Source organism: Bufo bufo, chromosome 1, assembly GCF_905171765.1.
Source record: "Bufo bufo chromosome 1, aBufBuf1.1, whole genome shotgun sequence".
NCBI classification, from domain to species: Eukaryota; Metazoa; Chordata; class Amphibia; order Anura; family Bufonidae; genus Bufo; species Bufo bufo.
Genome location: NC_053389.1, coordinates 717,130,442 through 717,158,348, shown reverse-complemented (window position 1 = coordinate 717,158,348; position 27,907 = coordinate 717,130,442). Strand labels below are relative to the sequence as shown.

The window sequence follows — 27,907 nt, the reverse complement described above, 5'->3', positions numbered from 1 at the left end:
CCGCAAAGTACTGAAAAACCCATACCGTTGTGTGCAAGAAGCCTTACGTTTACGTTCCGTTTTTTGTATTCCGTATACGGACCGTATATGGAACCAATAATTTCAATGGATCCACGAAAAAAACGGAAGGTACTCCGTATGCCCTACATTTCCGTATTTCCGTTCCATTCAAAGATAGAACATGTCCTATTATTGTCCACATAACAGACATGGATAGTACTGTTCTATCAGGGGCCAGCTGTTCCGTTGCGCAAAAAATGGAATGCACACGGACGTCATCCGTATTTTTTGCAGGTTCTTTTTTTGCGGACCGCAAAATACTGAAAAAGCCATACGGTCGTGTGCAAGAGGCCTTACAATGTGTGCCAGGATGGATCCGTTTGGCTCAGTTTCATCAGACGGACACCAAAACGCTGCAAGCAGCGGAATGGAGACGGAACGGAGGCAAACTGATGCATTCTAAGCGGATCCTTTTCCAAACGGAAAGTCAAATCGCCAGTGTGAAAGTAGACTAAGGCCTCTTTCACGCGAGTAGGTACGCAATTGTAGTCAGTTTTGACTGCGATTGCGTTCCGTTGTTCAGTTTTTATAGCGCGGGTGCAATGCGTTTTGCACGCGCGTGATAAAAAACTGAATGTGGTACCCAGACCCGAACTTCTTCACAGAAGTTCAGGTTTGGGTTAGTTGTAGTGTAGATTGTATTATTTCTGTTATAAGGGAAAATAATAGCATTCTTAATACAGAATGCATAGTACAATAGGGCTGGAGGGGTTAAAAAAATAATAATTTAACTCACCTTAATCCACTTGTTCGCGCAGCCGGCATCTCTTCTGTCTTCATCTGTGAGGAATAGGACCTTTGATGACATCACTACGCTCATCACATGGTCCGTCACATGATCCATCACCATGGTAGTGACGTCATCAAAGGTCCTATTCCTCACAAATGAAGACAGAAGAGATGCCGGCTGCGCGAACAAGTGGATTAAGGTGAGTTAAATTATTATTAATTTCTTTTAACCCCTCCAGCCCTATTGTACAATGCATTCTGTATTCAGAATGCTATTATTTTCCCTTATAACCATGTTATAAGGGAAAATAATAAAGATCGGGTCCCCATCCCGATCGTCTCCTAGCAACCGTGCGTGAAAATCGCACCGCATCCGCACTTGCTTGCGGATGCTTGCGATTTTCACGCAGCCCCATTCACTTCTATGGGGCATGCGTTGCGTGAAAAACGCACAAATTAGAGCATGCTGCGATTTTCACGCAACGCACAAGTGATGCGTGAAAATCACCGCTCATGTGCACAGCCCCATAGAAATTAATGGGTCCGGATTCAGTGCAGGTGCTATGCGTTCACCTCACGCATCGCATCCGCGCGGAAAACTCGCCCGTGTGAAAGGGGCCTAAGTCAGTTTTGCTAAAAGTCCCCAATGTGTTTACTGCTGTAACAATCCCAATTAGATAAATGGAATTTTCTGCAACAAATGTGCAACGTGTGAATTCACCCTTAAAAGTTCATATGGCCGCTGTAAAGCAAATTTCAGTAACACCAACAGTCGAAGATGACTGCCCTCGTAATCATGCAAAAAAAAAACTAGAAAAATGACAATCAGAACCTAAAATAGACAATGTATTTAAATTAAAGTATATATATATGATTCATGCTTTTAAAATGCTGCAAGAGACTATGTAACCTTTGCATGGACCTCCCGTGACGCAATTTACACTGTTATAAATGTGTTGACTTGGGGTGTCCAAGCAGAGTAAGGTCTGAGATGAATGGCAGAGGGACCTGTGGTTAACTATGCATATACTACATGAAAATTTTGACTAGCACATTCATGGTCACAGGTGCATATCCATCAAGCGAGCATACAGAGAACTAATAAAAGCATGGCTGCACAACATTTCACATACAAACAATAGAGCTGAGAAATGGGGATCATTCTAAATTAAGGTGGCATTATACCTACTATAAATGGAAAAATAGAAGCTCTTTGCGCACATTTTTGATCAAACGTGTGTCGGACCCATCTACCAGGCGTCAAGGTGGCTTCCGCAGATGGGTACCTAACACTAATATACCGCCTCTCTTGGACTTACCTAAGCCTACAATTTTCAGGGTAGTGTAGGAACCAGCTACAATTATACTCTGCTCAGAAGCCTCAAGCAGATGTGCGTTGCTTAGTTTAAAAGAGGCCGCTAACCTCAATATATACTACAAGAAAATTTAGACTAGCACATTTATGGTCACAGGTGCATAATGTACCCAAAGAGCTTCTATTTTTCCATTTATAGTAGGTATAATACCACTTTAATTTAGAATGATCCCCATTTCTCAGTTGTATTGTTTGCATGTGAAATGTTGTGCAGCCATACTTTTGTTAACTATGCATATAGTCTGTGGCATGCCTAAGGTGTTTGGCACCCAGGACGGGTCCTTTCTCTGGCATACCACCACCATACTTTAAAAGATTGTGCCCCCCCACAGTTGTTATGCCTTCATTTTAACCCTCGCAGTAGTTATGCCCCCATTGTGCCCTATGCTTAGTAGCAATGTCCTAATTGCGCCACCTCACAGTAGTTATGCCCACATTGTACCCCTCGCAGTAGTTATGCCCACAATGTGCCCACTCACAGTAGTTATGCCCACATTGTACCTCATCATGGTAGTTATGCCCACATTGTGCCCCCCTCACAGTAGTTAGCCCTTCATTATGCCCCTTTGCAGCAGGTATGCCCTCGCTGTGCCCCCTCACAGTAGTTATGCCCACATTATACCCCTCGCATTAGTTATGCCCACATTGTGCCCTCTCACAGTAGTTATGCCCACATTGTTCCTCCTCACAGTAGTTATTCCCTCTCTGTGTGCCTTTACAGTAGATATGCCCTCTCTGTGCCCCCATAACACTTGTTATGCCACTTCGCAGTAGTAATGCCCTCTTTGTGCCCTCTTAACAGTAGTAATGCTAAAATTGTGCCCCCTCCGTGTTAATAAAAAAAATACGTAACTACTCGCCGTGTCCCGTTCCTGATGCTCACATCCAGCACTCCCCTGCAGGCACATCTCTCTGCACCATCCTCCTACATAGTCCAGCAGCATGATCTGTGCCTGCAGGGCTGAATGGTGAAGCAGAGAGAAGACGGCCTGGAGAAGGGAAGGAGCCCGGGAAGCTGAGCGGTCAGTAAGTGAAAGGACCGACAGTACCCCGACGCTCTAGCAATCAGCGCTTCCATCTGGACAACACACAGTTCTACAGAACAAAACTTACAGCACTATAGAGATCTATGATGGTGTCATTCTGGTTCAGTAAAACATCAGGGGGTCTGCATCTTACATCCGAAATATGAACAGTTAAACATGGGTACAATATGTCTGCCTGAATGAAGGCTTAGGCTGTTGATGTTACCATGACAACCTCAGAGCAAGCAGTAATGTAAGCAATATTTATGTTACTGCTGCATGTAGGCCTCTTTCACATCATATACAAGAGATCTGCCCAGACATTTTTGCTTATGTCATGAGGAAGATCACAACGCATCTCAAGGGAAAAATCTCCCTTTCCTTTGGGCCACGCTCCCATCCTCCTATTGACAGGAGAACTGATCTCCATACAGGATGGTAAAGGAGCTTTGTAGATAAGAAGGAGGGAAATGCAAACCAAGGTAACTAAACATTTTCTAACCGTCCTGAATTTCCAGGGACTCACCATAATTTTCAGAGACAGTCCAGGCAAATTCAGGCTATCCCGGGCCAAGAATAGATGGGACTTGTGTAAGCCCTGGCCATAGATGGGTGGTTCTGCCAGGTTGGAGAGTGTTCCTGGGGGCAGGGGTGAAATGTCCCTATTTTTCCAAGCAGAATTTAGGTAAGTATGGTGAATATTACAATGTATTGAACTTGATTAATCCCATTTTATGTTTTCCTACTGTTAAGTAATTAACCCCAGAGCCAAGATGGAAGTCTGAGATCTGTTATGTATTTTCTTATGAAATTGTGTTGTGGAAGCCATGTAGTAATTCACGATTTCAGCTTCAACGACCGCATTGCAAAACAGGCCTTACAAACAGGAAAGAAGCAACCTTCCTGCAAGTGAAATCACACAAAGGACCTAGGCGGCTATCACTTGGCCTAACCGGACGTATTAAGAGCTGGGTGAACTTACCTCTTTCTGCTAGCTATGTGTTTACTTATCTACTGCGCTGGGGGTCATTAACGTATATCTGCCCCTTATATCACCCCATACAATCAGAACAGAGTGATCTCTATTAAAGGGAATCTGCAATTTTATGGTGTCCTACCTGAGGACAGCAAAATGCGGGGACACTCACTTGAATTAACCCAGCCGTCTTGCATAAGCCCTGCCTGCCACCTTTTTTCCTATTCCAGACCCCCGAGGGGAGAAGGGAGATGATGAATATGAGGACTTCAACATTCAGCTCGCCCTGGAGCTGCTAATACAGATTTTAGTGCTGTAATTGGGGTTTCTGTCACCCCTTAGCTAGGGCAGCATGAAAATGCAACAGATTCCCTTTAAAGCCCATTACAAAGGGCAATGACTGGGAATAAACTGTTCATTGCCGATCATTGCTGGCTGGATCAGCTGCATTTACTTGTAGCAATCATCCTCTTAATACAGGAATGAATGATCGTTACTACGATCGCTCATCCCCATACAGATTGATTGTCTGCTGCACATCCCTGTTTACACAGGGGGATCTGCCACCAACAAGTGATGATTGTATCTGCTGCATAAAGGTCTTAATTACATAGACCAATTATTGGGATCGAACGTTTTCACCCGACAATTGGCCTATATAAAAGTGCTGCCAATCACCTAACAAATGAGAGAAAGGCTCGTTACTCTGGTGATCACATATTTCTTTCAGCTCCGAATATCATTGTTTGTTGGCGTCCCATTGCCCAATGTAAACAAGGATGTGCTGCCAACCATATGCAAAGTGAATGGGGCATGAATGATCGTAATAACAATCATTCAGCCTTTTCACTTGCATTGGGTTGTGAAAAAGGCACAAGCACCAATCGTACAAATGTTAATTTCCAATAATTGGCTCGATCTTCTGCTCATGAAAAAGGGCCCTTACATTCTGCCCATATAGCTGCTGTATAGATATTTTCTGCCCCTCCCCCACTGTATAATGCAATCTACTCTCATAAAGAAAGTATCACCAGTAGAGAATGCAGATATTCTGCAGCCGGCCCATACCAGGTCTTATCTATACAGGATTTTTAGCAACCTTCACACTATTTCATCAAGGATCCTGAAGTCAGCAGTTTCCTAATATGTTTTCATTAGCAGATATGCTTGGTTTATGAAATGGAACTATTCCAATGCACTGAGCCAGGACATGCAGGAATAAAAAAAAATATATAAAGTTCTCAGTTTGCCTGGCTTAGATACTCCCTTTTTCATTCTTTGCCTGCAAAAGGTGGCCCCCTTTATGGTCATAGACCACCATTTATTGTAGCACCTTTTAAAGCCTGATAAAAGTGTCAGCCACAGATGTGCACACAGCAGTGCGCCAACAATATACCATGGAAGCGTACTGACATCATATCCCCACACAGGTCAGATGTCATGCTTCCAGTTTTTAGATGGACTCATTTAAAGGGGTTGTCTGGGTTCAGAGCTGATTCTGTCACTGGCACTAATGGGCGAGCTGTAGCACTGCCCTAGACTGTAAAACAGCTAGGGCAGGGCTAAAGCCTGCCCATCAGTGCCGGTGATGTGATCGGCAACACTGCTAGGTGTAAGCCACCGCCTAGCAGTGTAAAAAGTATAAACAAACAGCCCTTGCCCTGCGCAATATGATTTGGAAAGACACAGCACTGTCTACATAAGGTCTCACAGCTGACAATGCATATCAGAGCAAATACCAAGCCATGAGGAGGAAAGAACTGCCTGTAGAGCTCAGAGACAGGATTGTGTGGAGGCACAGATCTGGAGAAAGGTACAACAAACATATTTCTGCTGTACTGAAGGTTCCCGGGAGCAAATTGGCCTCCATAATTCTTAAAAGGAAAAAGTCTGGAACAACCAGGACTCTTCCCACCAAACCAAGTAATTGGGGGAGAAGGGCCACGGTAAGAGAGGTGACCAAGAACCCAATGGTCACTCTAGCTGAGCTCCAAAGATCCTGTGTGCAGATGGGAGAAACTTGCAGAAGTTCAATCATAACTGCAGCATTCCTCCAATCTGGGCTTTATGGTAGAGTGGCCAGAAAGATGCCTCTCCTCAGTAAAAGACACTTTCAAATGTTTGCAAAAAAAGCACCTAAAGGACTCTCAGACTGAGAAACAAGAATCTCTGGTCTGATAAAACCAAGATTGAACTTTTTGGTTTCAATTCTAATCATCATGTTTGGAGAAAATCAGGCACTGCCCAATACCATCCCTACATTGAGGCATGGTGGTGGCAGCATCATACTGTGGGGGTGTTCTTCAGCAGTTTGGACAGGGAGACTGGTCAGGGCTGAGGGAAAGCTGAATGGGTCAAAGTACAGAGATATTCTTAATGAAAATATGATCCAGTGTGCTCTGGACCTCAGACTGGGCCAAAGGTTCACCTTCCAACAAGACAATGACCCCAAGCATACAGCCAAGACAACACCAACCTGACAGAGCTTGTGAGGATCTGCAGAGAAGAATGGCAGAAAATCTCTGAATCCAGGTGTGCAAACCTTGTGGCATCATAGAAGACTGGAGGCTGTAATCACTGCCAAAGGTGCATCTACTAAGTCCTGAGTAAAGGGTCTGAATACTTATGTCAAAGCAATATTTTTTTTTCCTTTTTAATCAATTAGCAAGTGGTACCTTGAAACTGAACCTGAGTTCGGGAATTGGTCAATTCGCTCATCCCTAATTTTGAACATTCTGTTTTCAATCTGTCATTATTGGTATTGAGAGCAGAATGATGGGGGGAAACTTTTTTTTTTTTATATATATACACTGCTCAAAAAAATAAAGGGAACACAAAAATAACACATCCTAGATCTGAATTAATTAAATATTCTTCTGACATACTTTGTTCTTTACATAGTTGAATGTGCTGACAACAAAATCACACAAAAGAAAAATATGGAAATCTAATTTTTTAACCCATGGAGGTCTGGATTTGGAGTCACCCTCAAAATTAAAGTGGAAAAACACACTATAGGCTGATCCAACTTTGATGTAATGTCCTTAAAACAAGTCAAAATGAGGCTCAGTAGTGTGTGTGGCCTCCACGTGCCTGTATGACCTCCCTACAACACCTGTGCATGCTCCTGATGAGGTGGCGGACGGTCTCCTGAGGGATCTCCTCCCAGACCTGGACTAAAGCATCTGCCAACTCCTGGACAGTCTGTGGTGCAACGTGACGTTGGTGGATAAAGCGAGACGTGATGTCCCAGATGTGCTCAATTGGATTCAGGTCTGGGGAACGGGCAGGCCAGTCCATAGCATCAATGCCTTCATCTTGCAGGAACTGCTGACACACTCCAGCCACATGAGGTCTAGCATTGTCTTGCATTAGGAGGAACCCAGGGCCAACCGCACCAGCATATGGTCTCACAAGGGGTCTGAGGATCTCATCTCGGTACCTAATGGCAGTCAGGCTACCTCTGGCGAGCACATGGAGGGCTGTGCGGCCCTCCAAAGAAATGCCACCCCACACCATTACTGACCTAATGCCAAACCGGTCATGCTGGAGGATGTTGCAGGCAGCAGAACGTTCTCCACGGCCTCTCCAGACTCTGTCACGTCTGTCACATGTGCTCAGTGTGAACCTGCTTTCATCTGTGAAGAGCACAGGGCGCCAGTGGCGAATTTGCCAATCTTGGTGTTTTCTGGCAAATGCCAAACGTCCTGCACGGTGTTGGGCTGTAAGCACAACCCCCACCTGTGGACGTTGGGCCCTCATATCACCTTCATGGAGTCTGTTTCTGACCGTTTGAGCAGACACATGCACATTTGTGGCCTGCTGGAGATCATTTTGCAGGGCTCTGGCAGTGCTCCTCCTGTTCCTCCTTGCACAAAGGCGGAGGTAGCGGTCCTGCTGCTGGGTTGTTGCCCTCCTACGGCCTCCTCCACGTCTCCTGATGTACTGGCCTGTCTCCTGGTAGCGCCTCCATGCTCTGGACACTACGCTGACAGACCCAGCAAACCTTCTTGCCACAGCTCGCATTGATGTGCCAATTTGGATAAGCTGCACTACCTGAGACTCCGTCTCATGCTACCACTAGAGTGAAAGCACCGCCAGCATTCAAAAGTGACCAAAACATCAGCCAGGAAGCATAGGAACTGAGAAGTGGTCTGTGGTCACCACCTGCAGAACCACTCCTTTATTGGGGGTGTCTTGCTAATTGCCTATAATTTCCACCTGTTGTCTATCCCATTTGCACAACAGCATGTGAAATTGATTGTCACTCAGTGTTGCTTCCTAAGTGGACAGTTTGATTTCACAGAAGTGTGATTGACTTGGAGTTACATTGTGTTATTTAAGGGTTCCCTTTATTTTTTTTGAGCAGTGTATATTTATTTTTATAAAAATGTGAAAAAAGTGAAAGGGTCTAAAGACTTTACAAGTATGCTATATACACTCGTGCGTGAGGTGTTAATAGAGGCTGCAGTCTGTTACGACTTACCTGTCTGCAGTATGTTGCAAGTAGAGATGAGCGAATTTCATATTTTGAAATTCGTTTGTGCTTCGTTTGGTGGTAAAAAGTGAATTGCGTTATGGATTCCGTTACCACGGACCATAACGCAATTCTATGACAGAGTGCATAACGGAATGCCTTTAGAGGCATTCCGTCATAATAGAAGTCTATTTGCTGCAAAACGGATCCGTCCCGTTTCCGTTATGCTCGGGAGTCCTCTCCTGCAGGCCATAGACTTCTATTATGACGGAATGAATAACGGAATGCCTCTAAAGGCATTCCGTCATGGAATCGTGTTATGGTCCGTGGTAACGGAATCCATAACGCAAATCAGTAAGTACCCGCACACGAACTTCAAAATATGAAATTCGCTCATCCCTAATAGTAATAATGACTCTTTTGGTAACAAAATCCATAACGCAATTCTGCTTTTACCACCAAACGAAGCGCAAACGAATTCCATAACATGAAATTCGCTCATCCCTAGTTGCAAATTTGGATTTTGGGACTTACTCGGTCAGAACAGGAATTCTATGCTCAATGGGAATTCTTGAATGAAATAAAGCTTCTTTCCTTCCAATCCTTTCTACGGTTTATGTTTACTAAAGGATGGGCTTTCTGTATTACTGCAGGAGCACAAAAACACATTCCTTTCTTTTTAGAAAGCCCCTCCAGCTGCTTAGAGATTTTGGCTGCAAAAGGGTATCTGCAATTTCATACAGTTCCTCTGACTCAAGAGAGGGAAACCCCTTCCTTAGTGTCTGAGTGACACCATATAATTTCTTGTCCTTAGCAGTTCACCGCATTCTACTTTATTGTGGTCAGTGTATGCACTAAGCGGTCAGGTCAGAATAAGATCGCTTACTTTATATATCAATAGTATCCAGCTGCAAGGCATTTTCATTTTGCTGGAGTATCCCTTTAATTAACAAAGTGGTGATCAAGATGTTTTGTTGGACCTGTTAGGCTATGTTCACACGGTCAAAAACGTAGCATTTTGTTGCGTAAATCTTTTTTTTTTTTTTTACATTGCATAAGGCCTCATGCAGACTAATGTTATTTTGTTCAAAAAGTGGTCCACATATTTTTTTTTTGGGGATCAGATGTGGACCCATTCATTTCAATGGGGCCGCAAAAGATGCAGACGGTACACCGTGTGCTGTCCGCATCCGTATTCCCGTTCTGCAGCGCACAAAAAAAATAGAACATGTCCTATTCTTGTTCGTGATCTGGACAAGAATAGACATTTCTAACAGGTCAGGACCAGTGATGGTCAGTTCGCAGTGTTCGCCAGCGAACACATGCGGGTTGCCATCTTTGGTAAGGTAGACTCTCCCATCCGGCGATGCACAGGTAAGCCCTTACCTGTGCCGGGAGCCGGTCTCAAATGCAGTCACCGGGAGCAGGCAGTTCTGAGAACAGCCCGATGAAGGCCCCCGGCGGCTGTTCTCGGAACTGCCTGATCATGGTGACTGCATTTGATTTCAGACCGACTCCCGGCACAGGCACAAGCTTACCTGTGCATCGCCGGACGGGAAAGTCTACCTTACTAAAGATGGCAGCCCGCATGTGTTTGCCGGCGAACACTGCGAAATGACCATCACTGGTCAGGACATACTGATTAACAAAATGCGGAAGCAAATGGCCGGTATCCGTATTTTGTGTATCTGCAAAAATGGCTACAGCCGATTGCATGAAGCCTAACACACATTAAAAATGCTATTAAACAGCTTCCCAGTGAAGGATGACGCACCATGCGTTCGCAGCCTCCCTCAATAAATTTCTATGGGTGCGCTGAAAATAGTCAAACGCTGGCTCGGCTATTTCTGTCAGCCCCATAGAAGAGAATGGCGCAGTGGCCGCGCTTGCACAGTGCACTTCTTATTCATTTAAATGGGACTGCTGAAAATAGCAGAGCGCACATCTGGGGTATTTCTGGTGCTCCCATAGGAATAAATGTGGAGGGGGCCACACAGGCGCAGTGAGCCATCCACCAGAGGTGGGCCCCGCACCCATCAGACATTGGCAGCATATCCCAGGTGAGACAACCCATTTCAGATTGCTACAACGGATCGGTTAAAGCTATCAGCTTGGGGTGCAGGCTGTTTAGCTCACAGAAGATTCCCATTAATATGAACCCTCAGAGAGAAGAACTAGATCTACAGTGGTTTTTAGACTCTTGATGTGAGCATTCAATGACAGCAAACACAAATCTCGAAAAAGGCTTGCAAACAAAAATAAAATAAAATCAACGTATATCAGAAAGTGTTAACTAAATACAAAGTCCATGAGTTGTGGTTCTGCACCACTGCTCTTTGTGACATGTCCTGCTGTATCACCATACAAAGTGCAGTACTGCACCGTCATCATGTGTGTGCAAATGGGGAATCAGAACAAGAGAGAACGATGCTGTGACTTTTACACCGTCCTGTATTTAAAAGCGCTCGTCAAAATACAGTCTGATTCATTTGTTAACCAGAATGACCGCTGTATTGAAATAATCCCATAAGATAGTCACATTTAACGTCTGATCATTACACTATCCAGCCCCGTGTAGAGCCTGTATTACACCTGCCGTTATTTCCCCAGATGAACCCTAATGAGCATTCATAATAATGCTTGTTAGCGATCATCTTGCAGTGTAATACTGCCACCGATTGCCCGATGAATGAGTAAAAGCACGTTCATCAGGCAATCCAAATCTTTTGACATGCTAAAAAATGTTCTTTTGCAGGCGGCAGATCCTGAGGTCTAATCACAATCTGGCACCGGAAAACCACTATACAGCATGGGGATGAGCGATGCCATGTAATAGTAGAGGTCTCCTCCGCTAGCGAGCAGGTGGGTGCCGGGAGGGAACGTTTACCTCCCGACAATCGTCTGCCACATTGGGCTGTGAAATACAGGATTAATTGAAGAGTAGAAACAGAACGCTCGTTCCCGATAATCTGGCCATGTAAATGTGCCGCCGATCACCCAATGAATGAGCAAAAAGCTCCTTCATCGGGTGATCCTGTCATTCATGCAGCTACCACTGATCATAGTTTATGGGCAGCAGATCGTGTGGTCTGCTGCCCCGAAACAATGATTCTGTATTGGGACGAACTATTGCAATAGCGATCCCTCGTCCTCACACTGTGGAGGTGCATGCAGCGGTCTCCTTCGCTGAGGGAGTAGCCGACTGTCGGGAAGGAACGATTCCTTCCCGACAGTGGGCCGTTCCATCGGCCCGTCTAAACCTGCCTTAAATCTCAACAATACTATTGCATAGCACATTTTATAAGACGAAGACAATAGGTGATGACATCTAGGGCGACACCCTGCTAGAGGAGAAAGTCTGGTGATATCATAATCTACAGTGAACAATCCAGTATTTGGAGGGCAATAAAACAAGCAGCAAGGTGACAATCGCAGCCAAATGGGGGCATCGCAAACGACTGTCCTTTAAAATAGTCTCCAACTTGGGCAGCTAAACTACCAAAGGTACAACTCCTAGCATGCGTCTATATTCTTTTTTTAACATCTTGACAGCTGCTGGTTCTAGACCGTTGCTTTGCAAATTTAGACCTAATACAAATTTACTGAAAGGATACTGCGCCTGCTCATTCTACTGGCATTGAGCTGACAAACACAGGTGTAATAATGTACCTGTATGGGAGGATGCATAAATTGTTTGGCTCCATTGACATCTACAGGACAAATACAGAACGTGAATACTGAAAACGAATACGGACAGGTAAACATGCCCGTGTGCTTCCAGCTCCATATTCAGGACCTTACAAAGGGAACCTGTAAGGGATCATGCACAAGAACATATTTTCTTTCCGTGTCTGTTCAATTTTTTTGCAGACCATATGCAGAACCATTACTTTCAATGGGTCCGCAATAAAAAATAAAAAAAAGGAAGTTACTCCGTGTGCATTCCGTTTTGCAAAAAAAAATAGAACATGTCCTATTATTGTTCGTATTATGGACAAGGATAGTACTGTTCTATTAGGGGCCAGCTGTTCCGTAAAATACGGAATGCACACTGATGTCATCCGTATTTTTTGCGGATCTGTTTTTTTGCCCTTACTATGAGAATGCTATCTAATCCAACATCAACAGGAGGAGCTGAGCAGCTTGATACCTAATCGTGTTACTGATTGTTGTTTCTAGGCTTAGGAGTCCAGTGGGTGGTCCTACTCCTTCCAGAGTTAGTTATCAGTGAGTAGCACCGCCCTCTGGACTCAAAGCATAGAAAGAGCAAGAATTTCCATCACTGAGTTACAATCAATCTTTCCCCCAATCAGCTCCGTTCCTCATGCTCCAGATGGACTACAACATGTTCAACATGACAGGTTCCCTTTCAAGGTGCAGCAGCAATGCACTTCAATAAGACGTCAGTTCTGTATAAACCTAGTGTAAAATGTTACTGTTCTTTCAGCGGGGAGAAATTCAATCAAGGACGGCTCCCTTATTCACAATAAATTGACTTCTATTCAAAAGCGGTTTCCATTTGATCAAACAATGCAGCTATTTTTCTTGACTTCTACAGTATAATATCTGTCTGATTAACACTTGGAACAGACGCACAGATAATGACATTTGTGTATTCTTTGGGTGCATTGGGGCTAGTTTAATAAATATGCAGATGGCAATCATTGACCATTTAGAGCTCGCAGTACATTTAGGATCCTTGGCATTTTGCAGTCTATTGGAGGTATATGTTGGGATTAGTGTTGAGCGAACTTGTTTTGTTTTTAAGTTCGGCGTCTAAAGTTCGGGTTATCGAAGAATCCTGTTAGATTCTAAAAACAGTTATGGTCTGTGGTAGCGGAATCCATAACGGGATTCTTCGATAACCTGAACCCGAACTTTGGACGCAGAACTTAAAACACAAGTTTTCTCAACACTAGTTGGGATTTCCAGGCATACAGTGACGTCCCACTCCTATGTGCAGTATACCATTTTTACTGGATGTCTTTGTATGGGATAGCCACCACTGCAAAAATTTTCACTACCCTGGCAGCCACTAATAAGGATTAGATCCTAAGGACTCAATCTGCATGTTTACCCCCAGGAGATAAGGGACGCAATGCCAAGGCTGTGATTTTTAATCAGCAGCATGGTGTATGATCATAGCCTTGGGGGTACTCTAAATGTTTGGTTAGATCATTTACACATCTACCTGAAAGCACAAAAAAATGCCTGTCTGAAATGACAGCTAGATTGGGATAAAAATAAAATCCAATCCTTGCAAAAATAAGCGAGTCCCCTGCTGTTCCCAAAATATGCCACTTTATGACACTTTCCTCTTATAGTTACGAAGGAAACAGGAAAATACTTCAGCGGGTCAGATAAGGCTCGATGGATCCGATTTTGCCAAAAACACACAATTATTATGGGTTGAACTGCAGCAAATCACCCTACAAGTGGATAAAGCCTGATGCTGACAATACAGTCCCTGACAAAAGTCTTGCCGCTTCACTATTTTGTAGAAACTCCTGCTATTAACCTGACTTTTAATTAATCAATTGGTGTTAGAAATAGCTCATATGAAAAGCTAAAGCCCTCCCAAATGATGTTTAATGCACGGAAATAAATTAGTTTCACTGAAAAAAGATTTATCATTTAATCAAAACAGAAAGGTCAAATTTTGGCAAGACAAAAGTTTTGTCGCCTATACAGAAATTGAACAACTTTACAGCAAATCCAAAAATGTCAGCAAATTAAGTAGTGGTTCTGTGAGATCCAAATTAAAATATCTTGTATGACTTCCATGAGCTTGAAGGGCAGCATCCATGCGGTTTGGCAAGGATTCATACAATTTATTGATGAAGTCATCAGGAATAGCAAAGAAAACAGTCTTGCATGCCTCCCAGAGTTCATCAATATTCTTTGGTTTCGTCTTCCATGCTTCCTCCTACACCACATATGCTCAATGATGTTCATGTCTGGTGACTGGGCTGGCCAATCCATGAGCATCTTGATCTTCTTCGCCTTAATGAACTTTGATGTGGAGATGGAAGTATGCGATGGAGGACCATCCTGCTGCAGAATTTGGCCTTTTTTTATGGTTGGGAATATAAGAGGTAGCTAAGATTACTTGGGATTTTAGACTATTGATGTTGCCTTCCACCCTGCAGATCCCTCGCACACCCCCATACTGGATGTAACCCCAGACCATGATTTTGCCTCCACCAAACTTCACTGTTTTCTGGGTAAATCTCGGCTCCATGCGGGTTCCAGTAGGTCTCCTGCAATATTTGCGGCGACTGTGGTGTAATTCAACAGAAGATTAATCTGAAAAAGTCACCTTCTGCCACTTTTTATCCTCTGAACTTGACACAGACACATTGAAGGTGTCTGCCACATCAGCAGTGGATCTGGTCTTCAGCCTCTTGATAATCAACACTTTAGTCTCCTGGTGAATCTTAGGCTTGTTTGCAGAGGTCTAGTTGCAGTTGATGTGAAGGTCTAGTGTACTGGGGTTCTTTTTATACACACCTGAGACCTAATTGATCCATTATTAGTCACAGGTGAAGCTCATATGACAAGGCGACAATAATCCTGGCAAAAATTGACTCAATGGGCTTTACCAAGCTGTGAATATTAGAATACTTTTTGTCAGTTTCATTTTGCACTGAAACATTATTACAAAAGCTGTTGGGATTAAAATGACTCATTCCTTGCAACAAAATCTTGATTAGAAATATATTTTAGCGGCACTTCAGGTCAATTTGTACACAAGCGACAAGACTTTTGTCAGGGACTGTATACCCGGAGTGTGCAAAAGAGGCAACAAATCATTTCCTTGGGGTTCTCTGTTTAGAAAACCTATAAAAAATGCCATAATAAAATATTTTGTTAATAAAGGGGCATTCAGGACACTTGGGTTCTGACCAGGTTAAACTGCTGACAGAACAAAGTAGGGGCCAGAGAGAGCAGGCGTTTGCCAGGACAGTGGAGCTTTTATCAACAGGAGTAGTGGGAACATGACATTTTATACCAGATTATGTTCCTGCAAGCGCCCTGCCCATATAGCCCCTCCTCTGACAGCTGGAACATCCAACCAGGAGACCACTACAGCTGTCACTCAGAGAAGAGAGGCCAAGCTGTGCTCAATGCAGAGAGCACTTCACAGAAAAGCTCTACCTCCAGAGGCCACTCATATGAGCAGTGCCTGGCACAATACAAGTTCATATTCTCACTACTCCTGATAATAAAAACTCCGCAAAAAGTATGTTTGTACTGCTCTCCCCTACTACGTTCTATCAGATGTTCAACATTGCAAAAACTGCTGACAGACTCCCTTTTAACTGGAGCGCCACTAGAAAGTCTCTCTCTCTGGAGGACATGGTAAGTGCATGCATTACAGAAACAGTCCAATTGATTTCAATGTGAAATCTGTAATGCTTCATTTGCTAGGAGGTGGTGGCACAGGGTGAACTGAACATTTGCTGCTGGGTTCCTCCCCCAGATGACTGAAGGTCAGCAACAGGATGCAGAGTGGTCAGTTTATTATCAAAAGAAGATTGTTCCAAATGGACAAACCCTTTAAAATTGGATTTTTTGTACTCACTGTAAAATCCTTTTCTCGTAGTAGGCATTAGGGGACACAGCACCATGAGTATACATCCAACTACCACTAGGAGGCACTAGACACAAAGTGTTGGCTCCTCCCCGTTGGGCTATACCCTCTCCACAGGCACGAAGCTATTCAGTTTGTACCAAAAGCAGTAGGAGAGAAAAGAAAAGCAAGGAACCAACAACTCCCGTACCGGGAAAGATCAAGAGACCAGCCCGAAGAAACGGAAGTAAAAACATAGGGTGGGATCTGTGTCCCCGAATGCCTACTACGAGAAAAGGATTTTACGGCGAGTACAAAAAAATCCAATTTTCTCGTGCATGGCATTGGGGGAAAACAGCCATGCCACCGGTTGGGCATACAGGTGCAGGAGAACCATGTGACCCAACAGGAAAAAAAACACGGAATGAGCAAGAGGTTCCATAACAAGGAAGAAACCTCAAGGAAGAAGCAGTGAAGACTGCCAGCACCCCAGGACAAATGCCTGGAAGAAAATCCCAAATGCAAGAAGGAGGCAAAAGGGAACACCGAACTCAGCCAAGGGCTGGAGAAAAAAAAATTAGGACAGCACCACGTGTTGGAACTACCTAACGCTCTAAATTGTCTCAGACCCAAAGAGCAAAAAACTGTGGCCAACCCCTGACAGGTCAGGGGAGAAAGGAAACAGGGAAGCACTGGAAGCCAAACGAGTGAGGGAAGCCATAGCAAGGCTCACATGTGACGGGAGCAGGTCTCCCCTCACCGCAAGGCAGGTGATGAAGTTAAGCGCCCCATTTAAAAAGGTGAAAATCCAAGGCTGCTAGAGGAAACTGCCAATCGTTGGAGAAGGAGGGGGTTGTAGGTAAAGGCCAGAAAAAGAGAATGATAAGACCTGCGTCCCAAAAACAGGAGACGAGGCTCGAGCCTCTGAAAACAAGATATCACTGCGAAGCATAAGACCAGAGGAAACTCTGGGCATATGAAGTATCAGGGAAAAAAGGAACCAGATACAGGCCCAGGAAATCTCAGCAGGGACACACTGGACTGAGAGACATGGGAGTAGAAGGAGAGTACTCCAGTCTAAGGAGGAAGGGTTCTACAAAAGGAGAAGGTCCCTCCCGAAGGAGACCATACGGCGGAATTGCAAACCGTAGCACTAAACCACTCAATACCAGGTACTTAATGTGGGAGGATGGGAAAAGAGACACGAATCCCAAGAGGACCAAAAGGCTATGGGAACCCATAAAGGGAACAAGATGGCTGTTTGGTGCACACTATGATGAGGTAGGTGCAATGGCCACGGCAATTGGAGGCGGCCAGGGGTATTGGCTACAGCATCTGGAGATGGTGTAGGTACTCTACCTATGATGGGAGCAAAGTGGCTGGGAACAGACCGATGCAATTGCTACGTCAATTGAAGGCGGTCTGTATATCTCGCCCGGAAGGGAGAAATAGTGCCGCATGGAACACCATAGAGCCAGTCAGGAGTAATGGCTTCAGCATCTGGAGTAGGTGTAGGTACTCTACCTATGAAAGGAGCAAGGCGGCTGGAAACAGACAGAAATAATTGCTTTTTACTCACCAACCTACAGAAGGCATTTGCCTGAGCTAATAGCTTGCCTAGAACAGGAACCCCCTTGTAATGGGGTAGAGTGGCGAACACCAGCACCAGGATGGGGACCCGGTGGAAACACTCTCAAACGTGTAGAGCATAGCCCCTGGTATAGGGGAACCAGGAAGGCTTGTCAGGTACAGCCTATGGCAGTGGTGCAGGTACCCCCCTGTTAAGGAGAAGGCGTACGTACCAGAGACACCACGTAGGTGACTCAGTATGCTAAACACGGGGACAGCTGCCTTACCTGTGCAGTTGAATACCTGTGCAGTAAGGGGAGCGCCATCCGAAAATCCACTAGAGGGGATACCAACCCATTCAGGGGGGACCTACACAAAAGGATTGGTCAGGGGACACGATGGGGTCTGGAAGAGGTACTTGCACACAAGCAGGGACAAGCTGACCACATGGCAGCCTTCGTAGACAGCGGACGCACGTGAAAACACGTGGCGATCCGAGGAGAGGCTGGGAGAGGAGACCCTCAGAGCAGCCAGCAGAGGCTATCTTAACTGGACCCGGATGCCATGTTCCCCAAAGAGGTGCTGCAGCAGCTATAGAGGTGGTCAGGAGGGCTGCAGGAGAAATTAACCAATTGAGGGCGGGGGGGGGGGTTAGCCACCCCCTCCAACAGAAAACCCACGTTAGACCAGGAAAGGGTGGAGGAGATAGCCGGTGTCAGAAAAGCCAGGGAAGCAAGGAGGAGGGGCCGGGAAGATCAGGCCCTAGCAGGCCCAAAAGCCGGGGCCTCAATTTATGAGGCGGCTGGGAATGGAGCAAGGGTGGCGGGGCGAATCGTGGCCGACCAAGGGCCCTCCGAACCCACAAAACTAGGTGAGGAGGGTAGGGGGGAAAAGCGACGCCTGGGGATGGGTGGATCAGGGCAAACGGAGCACCTGGGAGCCGGGAACAGGCCATGGAAGATGGGGACTAAAGTAGCGGGGAAGGCCGGGGAGAAGACTGTGGCCAAGGAGGAGAGAAAAACCAACCAAGGGGGAAGAGAAAGGAGGGGAAACAAGAATATAACCCACCCACCAAGAAAAAAGGGGGGGGTTGGCTTGGAGGAAGATGGAGGCTTCCCAGGACCCCCAGCTAAGGTGGATCCCACCCCCCTGGCCACAGGAGGGAACCTAACCCTGGGGCAGGGACACAGGGACAGGGGAATATACTCACCGTCTGATATACTCACCATCCGATGTCTTCGGGCACCGCAGGGTCACCCCTTTGGCAGACTCAACACGGGAACCGTGGGAATGCCGGCACGCCACTGCGGATGCAGTCTGTGGGGACTGGGTGACAGGCGATGGTACCGAAGTATGCGCCCGCAGGGGAAGGGGGGGGGCAACTAAAGTGGAACATGATGGAGCCCCAGCCTGCAGCAGGTATAACGGTGGAGATCACCGAGACCTGCAGAAGGGAGGAAAAAAAAAACAAAAAAAAAAAACAGCAGGACCTGCAAAAAAAAGCAGGACAGGTCTGCCTCCTACGGACACTAGACTAAAACTGAATAGCCTCGTGCCTGTGGAGAGGGTATAGCCCACCTGGGAGGAGCCAACACTTTTTGTGTCTAGTGCCTCCTAGTGGTAGTTGGACGTATACCCATGGTGATGTGTCCCCCAATACCATGCACGAGAAATACAGAATGTATGTTGATATTTTACTGCGTATTAGTAGGGAGGTACACCACCTAAAATCCTGAACCCAATCATTGTAATTCAACAGCACACCACAGAATAAAAAAGTTTTCCTGTCCCAAATGTCTGAAGATAGAAAACTGCGGGAAAGCAGAGCGAAGAGAAAACATGACGTAAGGTTTAACAGTATAAACACTTTATTACACATCACACCTGTTTTTTTCCATGTAGTTTCGATAGATCAAAACAGCGGTTCTAGCAATGAGTGACATACAAGTGACATTACCTATTACTAGATTAGAGTGAGAAAAACAACCCATAAACAGAAAAAAGATCTGTTGAGTCACAAGGTATGAGGAGAATACGCCTCCAGCAGACAACATGCTTTTATTTCATATATTATACAGACATCTCTGAGTGGAGAGGAAGAGGAGGATGGGGCGGGGGAAGGGGAGGGGAGGGGAGGGGGGGTCGGGCAGACCTGGAATCATCTTAACTTTAGAGGAGGAGGAAGAAGGCAAAGCAAAGGGAGAGAGTGAGAGAGAAAGAATTAGATTGTTTCTTTAATATATGGGAAGTTGAAAATCATAAGAATTTAAGACATGTAAAAATCCAGATGGAATAGTAAAATTAAAGTTCTTACACACATACACTCAAAAAATATATTAACAAAAAAAGAAAAAAAAAAAAAGGGAAAAAAAAAAAAAAAAAAAGAATTCCAGAGTCCAGTGCAGGACGTGGGGAATATACAGAGCCTGGCACCTCTAGGAATGGACAGGTACAGAGCCTGGCCCCTCCAGAGCTGGACACAGGGATTCGAGGCCTGGCACTTTGCAGGCAGCAGCCGTTATATGTTCTGACAGCATTGCATCTTTGGTTTATTTTCAGTGGTCGGTGGGACATGGATGGGAACTACGTTGTTACTGGGGGACATGTCATTCTCACGTCTATCAGACATCTGCTTCTGGGATACGATGCGGTAAATCTCTGAAAAACAAAACAGACACGGATAAGAATGGCGGAAGTCCAGCCACATACAGGACATGCGACATCAAATCCGGAGAGCAAGGATTTCTGGCAGGACAGGTTACAGGACACGTCAGTGTAAACAGAGCTCCTCTCGTGGAAATCCTCATCTGGCAATGACAAGCCCTGGCTACAGAGGGTCATTCTTGGAGAGTTGTGGGGCACGGTTACAGGTGGATTTTCTGCAGTGGAGCTGCACAGTAGCAGAGAGGTGAAGGAGATTTTCCCAAAACTCATCCTTACACGGCGGAGAGTGCCTGTAACGGAATCCGCACATAACTGGACACGCGGTGAAGTGGCGTGATGTTGATTGCCTATTCTCAGGATAGGTCATCAATAAACAGATCGTTGGGGGTCCGACTTCAGGCGCCCCTGCCGATCAGCTGTTTGAAGTGGAACAGATGTAATTACACTGCATCATCGCTCTGAAGGGGACGACAGGTAAACCTGAAGAGGAGACGGGCTTGCATAAGCGCTCAGATCCCTTCAAACAACTGATCAGTGGGGGTGTCGAGGGGTGTCCCCCACCAATCTGATATTGATGACCTATCCTGAGGATATGATAATATTACACCACTGCACAACACATTTAAATCCGCAGCATGTCCATTCATGTTGCAGATATCTGCCACATTTTACCCTTTGCAAGGCAGAGGGTCAAAACGGCAGGAAATCAGCAGCATTTTCACAGCAAAATCCACATGATTTTGGACACACACTATGGATTTTCCATGCCTTCAAATCCACGGTGTACCTGCTACACATGGCCGTAGCCTTAAGTTGGCTAGAGACATGAGATTTGGAGACCTGAAGACTATGGCACCTACCCAAAGGTCTGAGAAAGAAGGATCAGAACCCATGCAATCCTTTCTATCTCTGGACATACAGAGCACCAGAGGTGTGGTGCAGCCACTAACCCCTTTCTACCTGCCGAAATAAACTTGCACTTTAGGCTCAATCAGACCTGCAGGTTTATGGAGAGGCAGGCGGTGAACGGGTACGCCAGGGGCAGAACAGCAAAGCTTTTAGTAATACATTTACTAGCTGGAGCTATTTCCACAGTAAATGTGGGAACGTTATACATGACTGTGTCAAGTTCCAAGTGCCAGTCCCTGTGCACGATCCTGACCCAGGAGACAACTAGGAAGGCATATAGACAAACAGCTTTCTTTTCTTAGGCAGCATGTTCTAGAGCAAGAGGAGCTGAGCAGACCGATTTATAACCTTGTGGGGGAAAAGATTCAGAAAAACGTATCAAATTTTTATTCAAGCCTCTGCTCGTTTATGCACTGGAGTCCTGTGGGCGGTGCCACCAAGTATCTGACGGCTAACTGCGTGACTAAGTATACAGTAAAGGCTGTCAATCACCGAGAAGGATCGCCCACATGACTCAAGCTGGGGAAAAAAAGCAAAGGGTTACATGAACAAACTGCAAATTTTACACAATCTTTTCCAACAAAACTATATATCAATCTGCTCAGCTCCTCCTGCTCTAAAACATGCTGCCTGCAGATTGCACTGCATTTCCTGGTGACCCTTTAAGCTAGGGGGGCTGAGGTGGTTAAACACCGTTAATGACCAGGCCACTTTTTACACTTCTGCACTACACTACTTTCACCGTTTATTGCTCGGTCATACAACTTACCACCCAAATGAATTTTACCTCCTTTTCTTCTCACTAATAGAGCTTTTATTTGGTGGTATTTCATTGCTGCTGACTTTACTTTTTTTGTTATTAAATCGAAATTTAACGATTTGTTTGCAAAAAAAATGAAATTTTTCACTTTCAGTTGTAAAATTTTGCAAAAAAAAACGACATCCATATATAAATTTTTCTCAAAATGTATTGTTCTACATGTCTGATAAAAAAAAAATGGTTTGGGTAAAAGTTATAGCGTTTACAAACTATGGTACAAAAATGTGAATTTCCGCTTTTTGAAGCAGCTCTGACTTTCTGAGCACCTGTCATGTTTCCTGAGGTTCTACAATGGCCAGACAGTACAAACACCCCACAAATGACCCCATTTCGGAAAGTAGACACCCTAAGGTATTCGCTGATGGGCATAGTGAGTTCATAGAACTTTTTATTTTTTGTCACAAGTAGCGGAAAATTATGATTTTTTTTTCTTACAAAGTCTCATATTCCACTAACTTGTGACAAAAAAAAAAAAAAACTTCCATGAACTCACTATGCCCATCACGAAACACCTTGGGGTGTCTTCTTTCCAAAATGGGGTCACTTGTGGGGTAGTTATACTGCCCTGGCATTTTAGGGGCCCAAATGCGTGCAAAGTAGTTTGAAATCAAAATGTGTAAAAAAAGGCCGGTGAAATCCAAAAGGTGCTCTTTGGAATGTGGGCCCCTTTGCCCACCTAGGGATGCAAAAAAGTGTCACACATGTGGTATTGCCATACTCAGGAGAAGTTGGGCAATGTTTTTTGGGGTGTCATTTTACATATACCCATGCTGGGTGAGAGAAATATCTTGGCAAAAGACAACTTTTCCCTTTTTTTTTTTTTTATACAAAGTTGGCATTTGACCAAGATATTTATCTCACCCAGCATGGGTATATGTAAAATGACACCCTGTTTTGGGGTGTCATTTTACATATACCCATGCTGGGTGAGATAAATATCTTGGTCAAATGCCAACTTTGTATAAAAAAAAAAAAAAAGGGAAAAGTTGTCTTTTGCCAAGATGCCCAACTTCTCCTGAGTACGGCGATACCAGATGTGTGACATTTTTTTTGCAGCCTAGATGCGCAAAGGGGCCCACATTCCTTTTATGAGGGCATTTTTAGACATTTGGATCCCAGACTTCTTCTCACGCTTTAGGGCCCCTAAAATGCCAGGGCAGTATAAATACCCCACATGTGACCCCATTTTGGAAAGAAGACACCACAAGGTATTCAATGAGGGGCATGGCGAGTTCATAGAATAAATTTTTTTGGGCACAAGTTAGCGGAAATTTATTTTATTTTTTCTTTCTCACAAAGTCTCCCTTTCCGCTAACTTGGTACAAAAATTTCAATCTTTCATGGACTCAATATGCCCCTCACGGAATACCTTGGGGTGTCTTCTTTCCGAAATGGGGTCACATGTGGGGTATTTATACTGCCCTGGCATTTTAGGGGCCCTAAAGCGTGAGAAGTCAGGAATATAAATGTCTAAAAAAAAAATTACGCATTTGGATTCCGTGATGGGGTATGGTGAGTTCATGTGAGATTTTATTTTTTTTACACAAGTTAGTGGAATATGAGACTTTGTAAGAAAAAAAAAAAGAAAGAAAATCTCCGCTAACTTGGGCCAAAAAAAATGCCTGAATGGAGCCTTACAGGGGGGTGATCAATGACAGGGAAGTCTATATGGGGTGATCACCCCCCTGTCATTGATCACCCCCTTGTAAGGCTCCATTCAGAAGTCCGTATGTTTTTTACGGATCCACGGATACATGGATCGGATCCGCAAAACACATACGGACGTCTGAATGGAGCCTTACAGTGGGGTGATCAATGACAGGGGGGTGATCACCCCATATAGACTCCCTGATCACCCACCCTGTAAGGCTCCATTCAGACGTCCGTATGTTTTTTACAGATCCACGGATACATGGATTGGATCCGCAAAACACATACGGACCTCTGAATAGAGCCTTACAGGGGGGTGATCACCCCATATAGACTCCCTGATCACCCCCCTGTCAAAAACCCATTTGCTAATTTCCAATCTTCTGACTGGTGATCACTAGATCCCAAGCTTTCCCCTACAGTAATATCAGATACCAAATTCCCATTTGTGAATACTAAATCTAAAATGGCCTCCTTCCGGGTTGGCTCCTCAACTACTTGCTGTAGAGATAATCCCAGTAGGGAATTTAGAATATCTGTACTCCTGGCAGAACTAGCTTTTTTGGTTTTCCAGTTTACATCAGGAAGATTAAAGTCTCCCATAATGATAACTTCCCCTTTCAATGTCATTTTAGCCATTTCCTCAACTAGTAGATCATCTAATTATTTGACTTGGCTAGGTCTATATATCAAAGGAGAAATATATATGTGTAAAATTTGGTCTATAGTGTTAATGACCTTCAAGACTTCTAAATACACATAAATAGCGCCTAAACCGCACAAACATAAAACTAACAAATTATATAAAATATATAAGCGCAATTAGGTATAATAATATCTCTAAAAGGGACAAATAACCGAATAATCAGTAATAGCCGTAAATAGTGATAAGTAGTGACTTACTCCGATGGGGGGCTGTCAAGCAGGTATAAATGCACCTGCGACAGTGACCCCCCCAAGCAAGGCTCCCAGGAAAAGGAGCACAGATAGAAAATAGGTGATTGTAACCTAAAGTGAACTGGACTACACACTTCACTGGGGGGGGCTGTCACATAGGTCAGTGGTCGCAAATACCTAGGACAGTATACCCCCCTGGCCAGGGTCGCTGGAATTCACTTTGAGAAAACAAGTAAATCTGATAAGGCAGTTGTTACTCACTTCACTGGGGGGCTGCCAAGCAGGTGTAGTGTAAATTACCTGAGACAGTAGCCCCCCCGGCCGAGTCTGCTTGTCGTGGTCTCCAAATTGGAAAACAGTACATCCAATCTTGAAAAAGGTTTCTTCATATATTTTAATAAGCAAAGCTCTACGCGTTTCAGGGTTATACAAAACCCCTTCCTCAGGTGCAAGGTTCTAATGCCTAATAATTAGGTCTATATAATCACACCTTCACGAGTTAGCTTATGATTATCAAGCTGCAAGGTAACCCAAACTGACTCTAAATTGGTCTTGCTAACTTGTATTAAATTAGATTTTATGCTAACTTTCACATACAGGGCTACCCCTCCCCCTTTCTTGCCTTCTCTGTCTTTCCTGTATAGAGAGAACCCTGGTATTGTTATATCCCAGTCATTACTCCCATTGAACCACGTCTCAGTATCAGCCACTAAATCTATATTCTCAGATGCCATTATAGACTCAAGTTCATTGATCTTATTCCCTAAACTGCGAGCATTTGTAGACAAGACTCTGAGCTTGTCATTTCTTAACCTATGTGATACTGGCATCTTCTGGCATTGTTCCGGGGGGCAGTCGGACTGCTGGATTATCACTCTTTTGCCCCCCTTTTCCTAGTTTAAATGCTCCTTAGCAAATACTTGGAACTGTTCACTGAGAACATTCGTTCCCTTGAGAGAAAGATGCAAACCATCTTTCTTGTACAGTTCTTTTCCATTCCAACAAGAGCTAACATGAGACACAAAAAGCTAAACCCTTGGTTCAAACACCATTCACCAAGCCATACATTAAATTCCTTAATGCGCATCTTCGGCTGCGTTCACACGGGCGAGATTTCCGCGCGGGTGCAATGCGGTAGGTGAACGCATTGCACCCGCACTGAATCTGGACCCATTCATTTCAATGGGGCTGTTCAGATGAGCGATGATTTTCACGCATCACTTATGCGTTGCGTGAAAATCGCAGCATGCTCTATATTCAGCGTTTTTCACGCAACGCAGGCCCCATAGAAGTGAATGGGGTTGCGTGAAAATCGCATGCATCCGCAAGCAAGTGCGGATGCGGTGCGATTTTCACGCACGGTTGCTAGGTGACTGTCTATACACTGTATTATTTTCCCTTATAACATGGTTAAGGGAAAATAATAGCATTCTGAATACAGAATGCTTAGTAGGTGATCAATTGAGGGTTAAAAAATAAAAAAAATTAACTCACCTTGTCCTCTTGTTCGCGTAGTTCTCCCGGTCTTTAGTTCTTTAAAAAGATGAACTATGGGCTAAAGGACCTTTGGTGACGTCAGATCACATGCTCCAATCACAGGGTCCATCACCGCGGTGATGTACCATGTGATTGGAGCATGTGATCTGACGTCACCAAAGGTCCTTTAGCCCATAGTTCATCTTTTTAAAGAACTAAAGACCGGGAGAACTACGCGAACAAGGTGAGTTATTTTTTTATTTTTTTTAACCCTCAATTGATCACCTACTAAGCATTCTGTATTCAGAATGCTATTATTTTCCCTTATAACCATGTTATAAGGGAAAATAATAACATCTACACAACACCGAACCCAAACCTGAACTTCAGTGAAGAAGTTCGGGTCTGGGTACCACAGTCGTTTTTTTATCATGCGCGTGCAAAACACATTGCACCCGCGCGATAAAAACTGAACATCGGAACGCAATCGCAGTCAAAACTGACTGCAATTGCATTCCTACTCGCGCGGGTTTGCCGCAACACACCAGGACGCATCCGGACACGCTCGTGTGAAAGCAGCCTTCCTGTCATGCTGAAGGTTATGCACAGGCAAAACTGCAGAGAATGAAACAGTTGATGCAACCTCCCGTATATCATTTCCAAGTGTGTGAAAAGCTTCCTTCACCTTTCAAACCTCATTGCAAGCCAGATCATTTGTCCCAAGATGGACAATAACATCCACCTCCCTTTCCTGCTTTGCTTGCCTAACAATATTAAGGATACGTCGTCTGTCCCTGCTAGCGATAGCACCAGGGAGACATCTCACAAAACAATTTTCCTCAAACTTTACACCTCTTTTGATGGAATCGCCCTATACAATATCGCACATGCATACTCGGTAGATAGTTAACACAAGGAAGAAGCCATTGTAAAATCCATCATTTGGTCAGTTACTGAATGTTACAGGGTCCAGTGCTATACATTTATGAATCACCAGTATTTCCATTCACTGTTTATCAGGTGCCATAACTTTTTTTCTTAACTCTTGTGTAGGTGAATGCCTGCATGTAATGTGTTTAAATTACTAAACATATTGGTATTTTTTTTTTATTATTACATTTTTCTCTTATTGATCTGAGGTTGTGATTCTAGCTCCTCATATTCTTTCTTTGGGCCCATCTTGTGTAGTTTTACTAATGATAAATTATAGACAAGACGTCTTTAATACAGGTCATTACTACAGGATTTATGAAGGAATCAGAAGTGCCTTCTTATACGGTGTGACGCCAGCACTGTGTACATGGTACTCATTATCTTATGACCTTGGAACTACTGGCTAGGATTCAGCTTATTACACGTGTGCAGAGGTATACGACTGCCCCCACACACTGGGCCGGATTCATTAAGTTACATAGCAGATTACATTTTCCAACACGTATTTCGGCCACATCCAATCTCTGCAGCCTAAGACACTGCCCAACCATAGTGAACGTCTTTGCCTGTATCGTGTAACGGAAGAGGGGGACGGAGACAGCACCCGCTGCCTTACTAGACCCGATACCACACGGAACGTTAGTCAGGCAGTTGCTCCTCACCTGTCAGGATAGTCTGGAAAGCGGCCTCCACATTTGTAGAGTCCAGGGCTGACGTCTCAATGAAGGACAGACCGTTCTTTTCTGTAACGAGAGGCAGAAAATGACAATGAAC

General features: G+C 44.5%; 1 protein-coding gene across 1 annotated transcript in view; it reads right to left on the bottom strand.

The window, feature by feature from the left end:
• Nucleotides 1-19,634: 19,634 nt before the first annotated feature.
• RAB11A (RAB11A, member RAS oncogene family) overlaps nt 19,635-27,907 on the bottom strand; it is a 36,574-nt gene continuing 28,301 nt past the window's right edge. Inside the window, exons 4-5 of the mRNA XM_040414289.1 lie at nt 27,796-27,876; nt 19,635-20,442 (exon numbers count right to left, since the gene is read on the bottom strand). Coding sequence (XP_040270223.1) covers nt 20,303-20,442; nt 27,796-27,876 — 221 coding nt within the window. The 3' untranslated portion in view covers nt 19,635-20,302. The remainder of the gene's footprint in view (nt 20,443-27,795; nt 27,877-27,907) is intronic.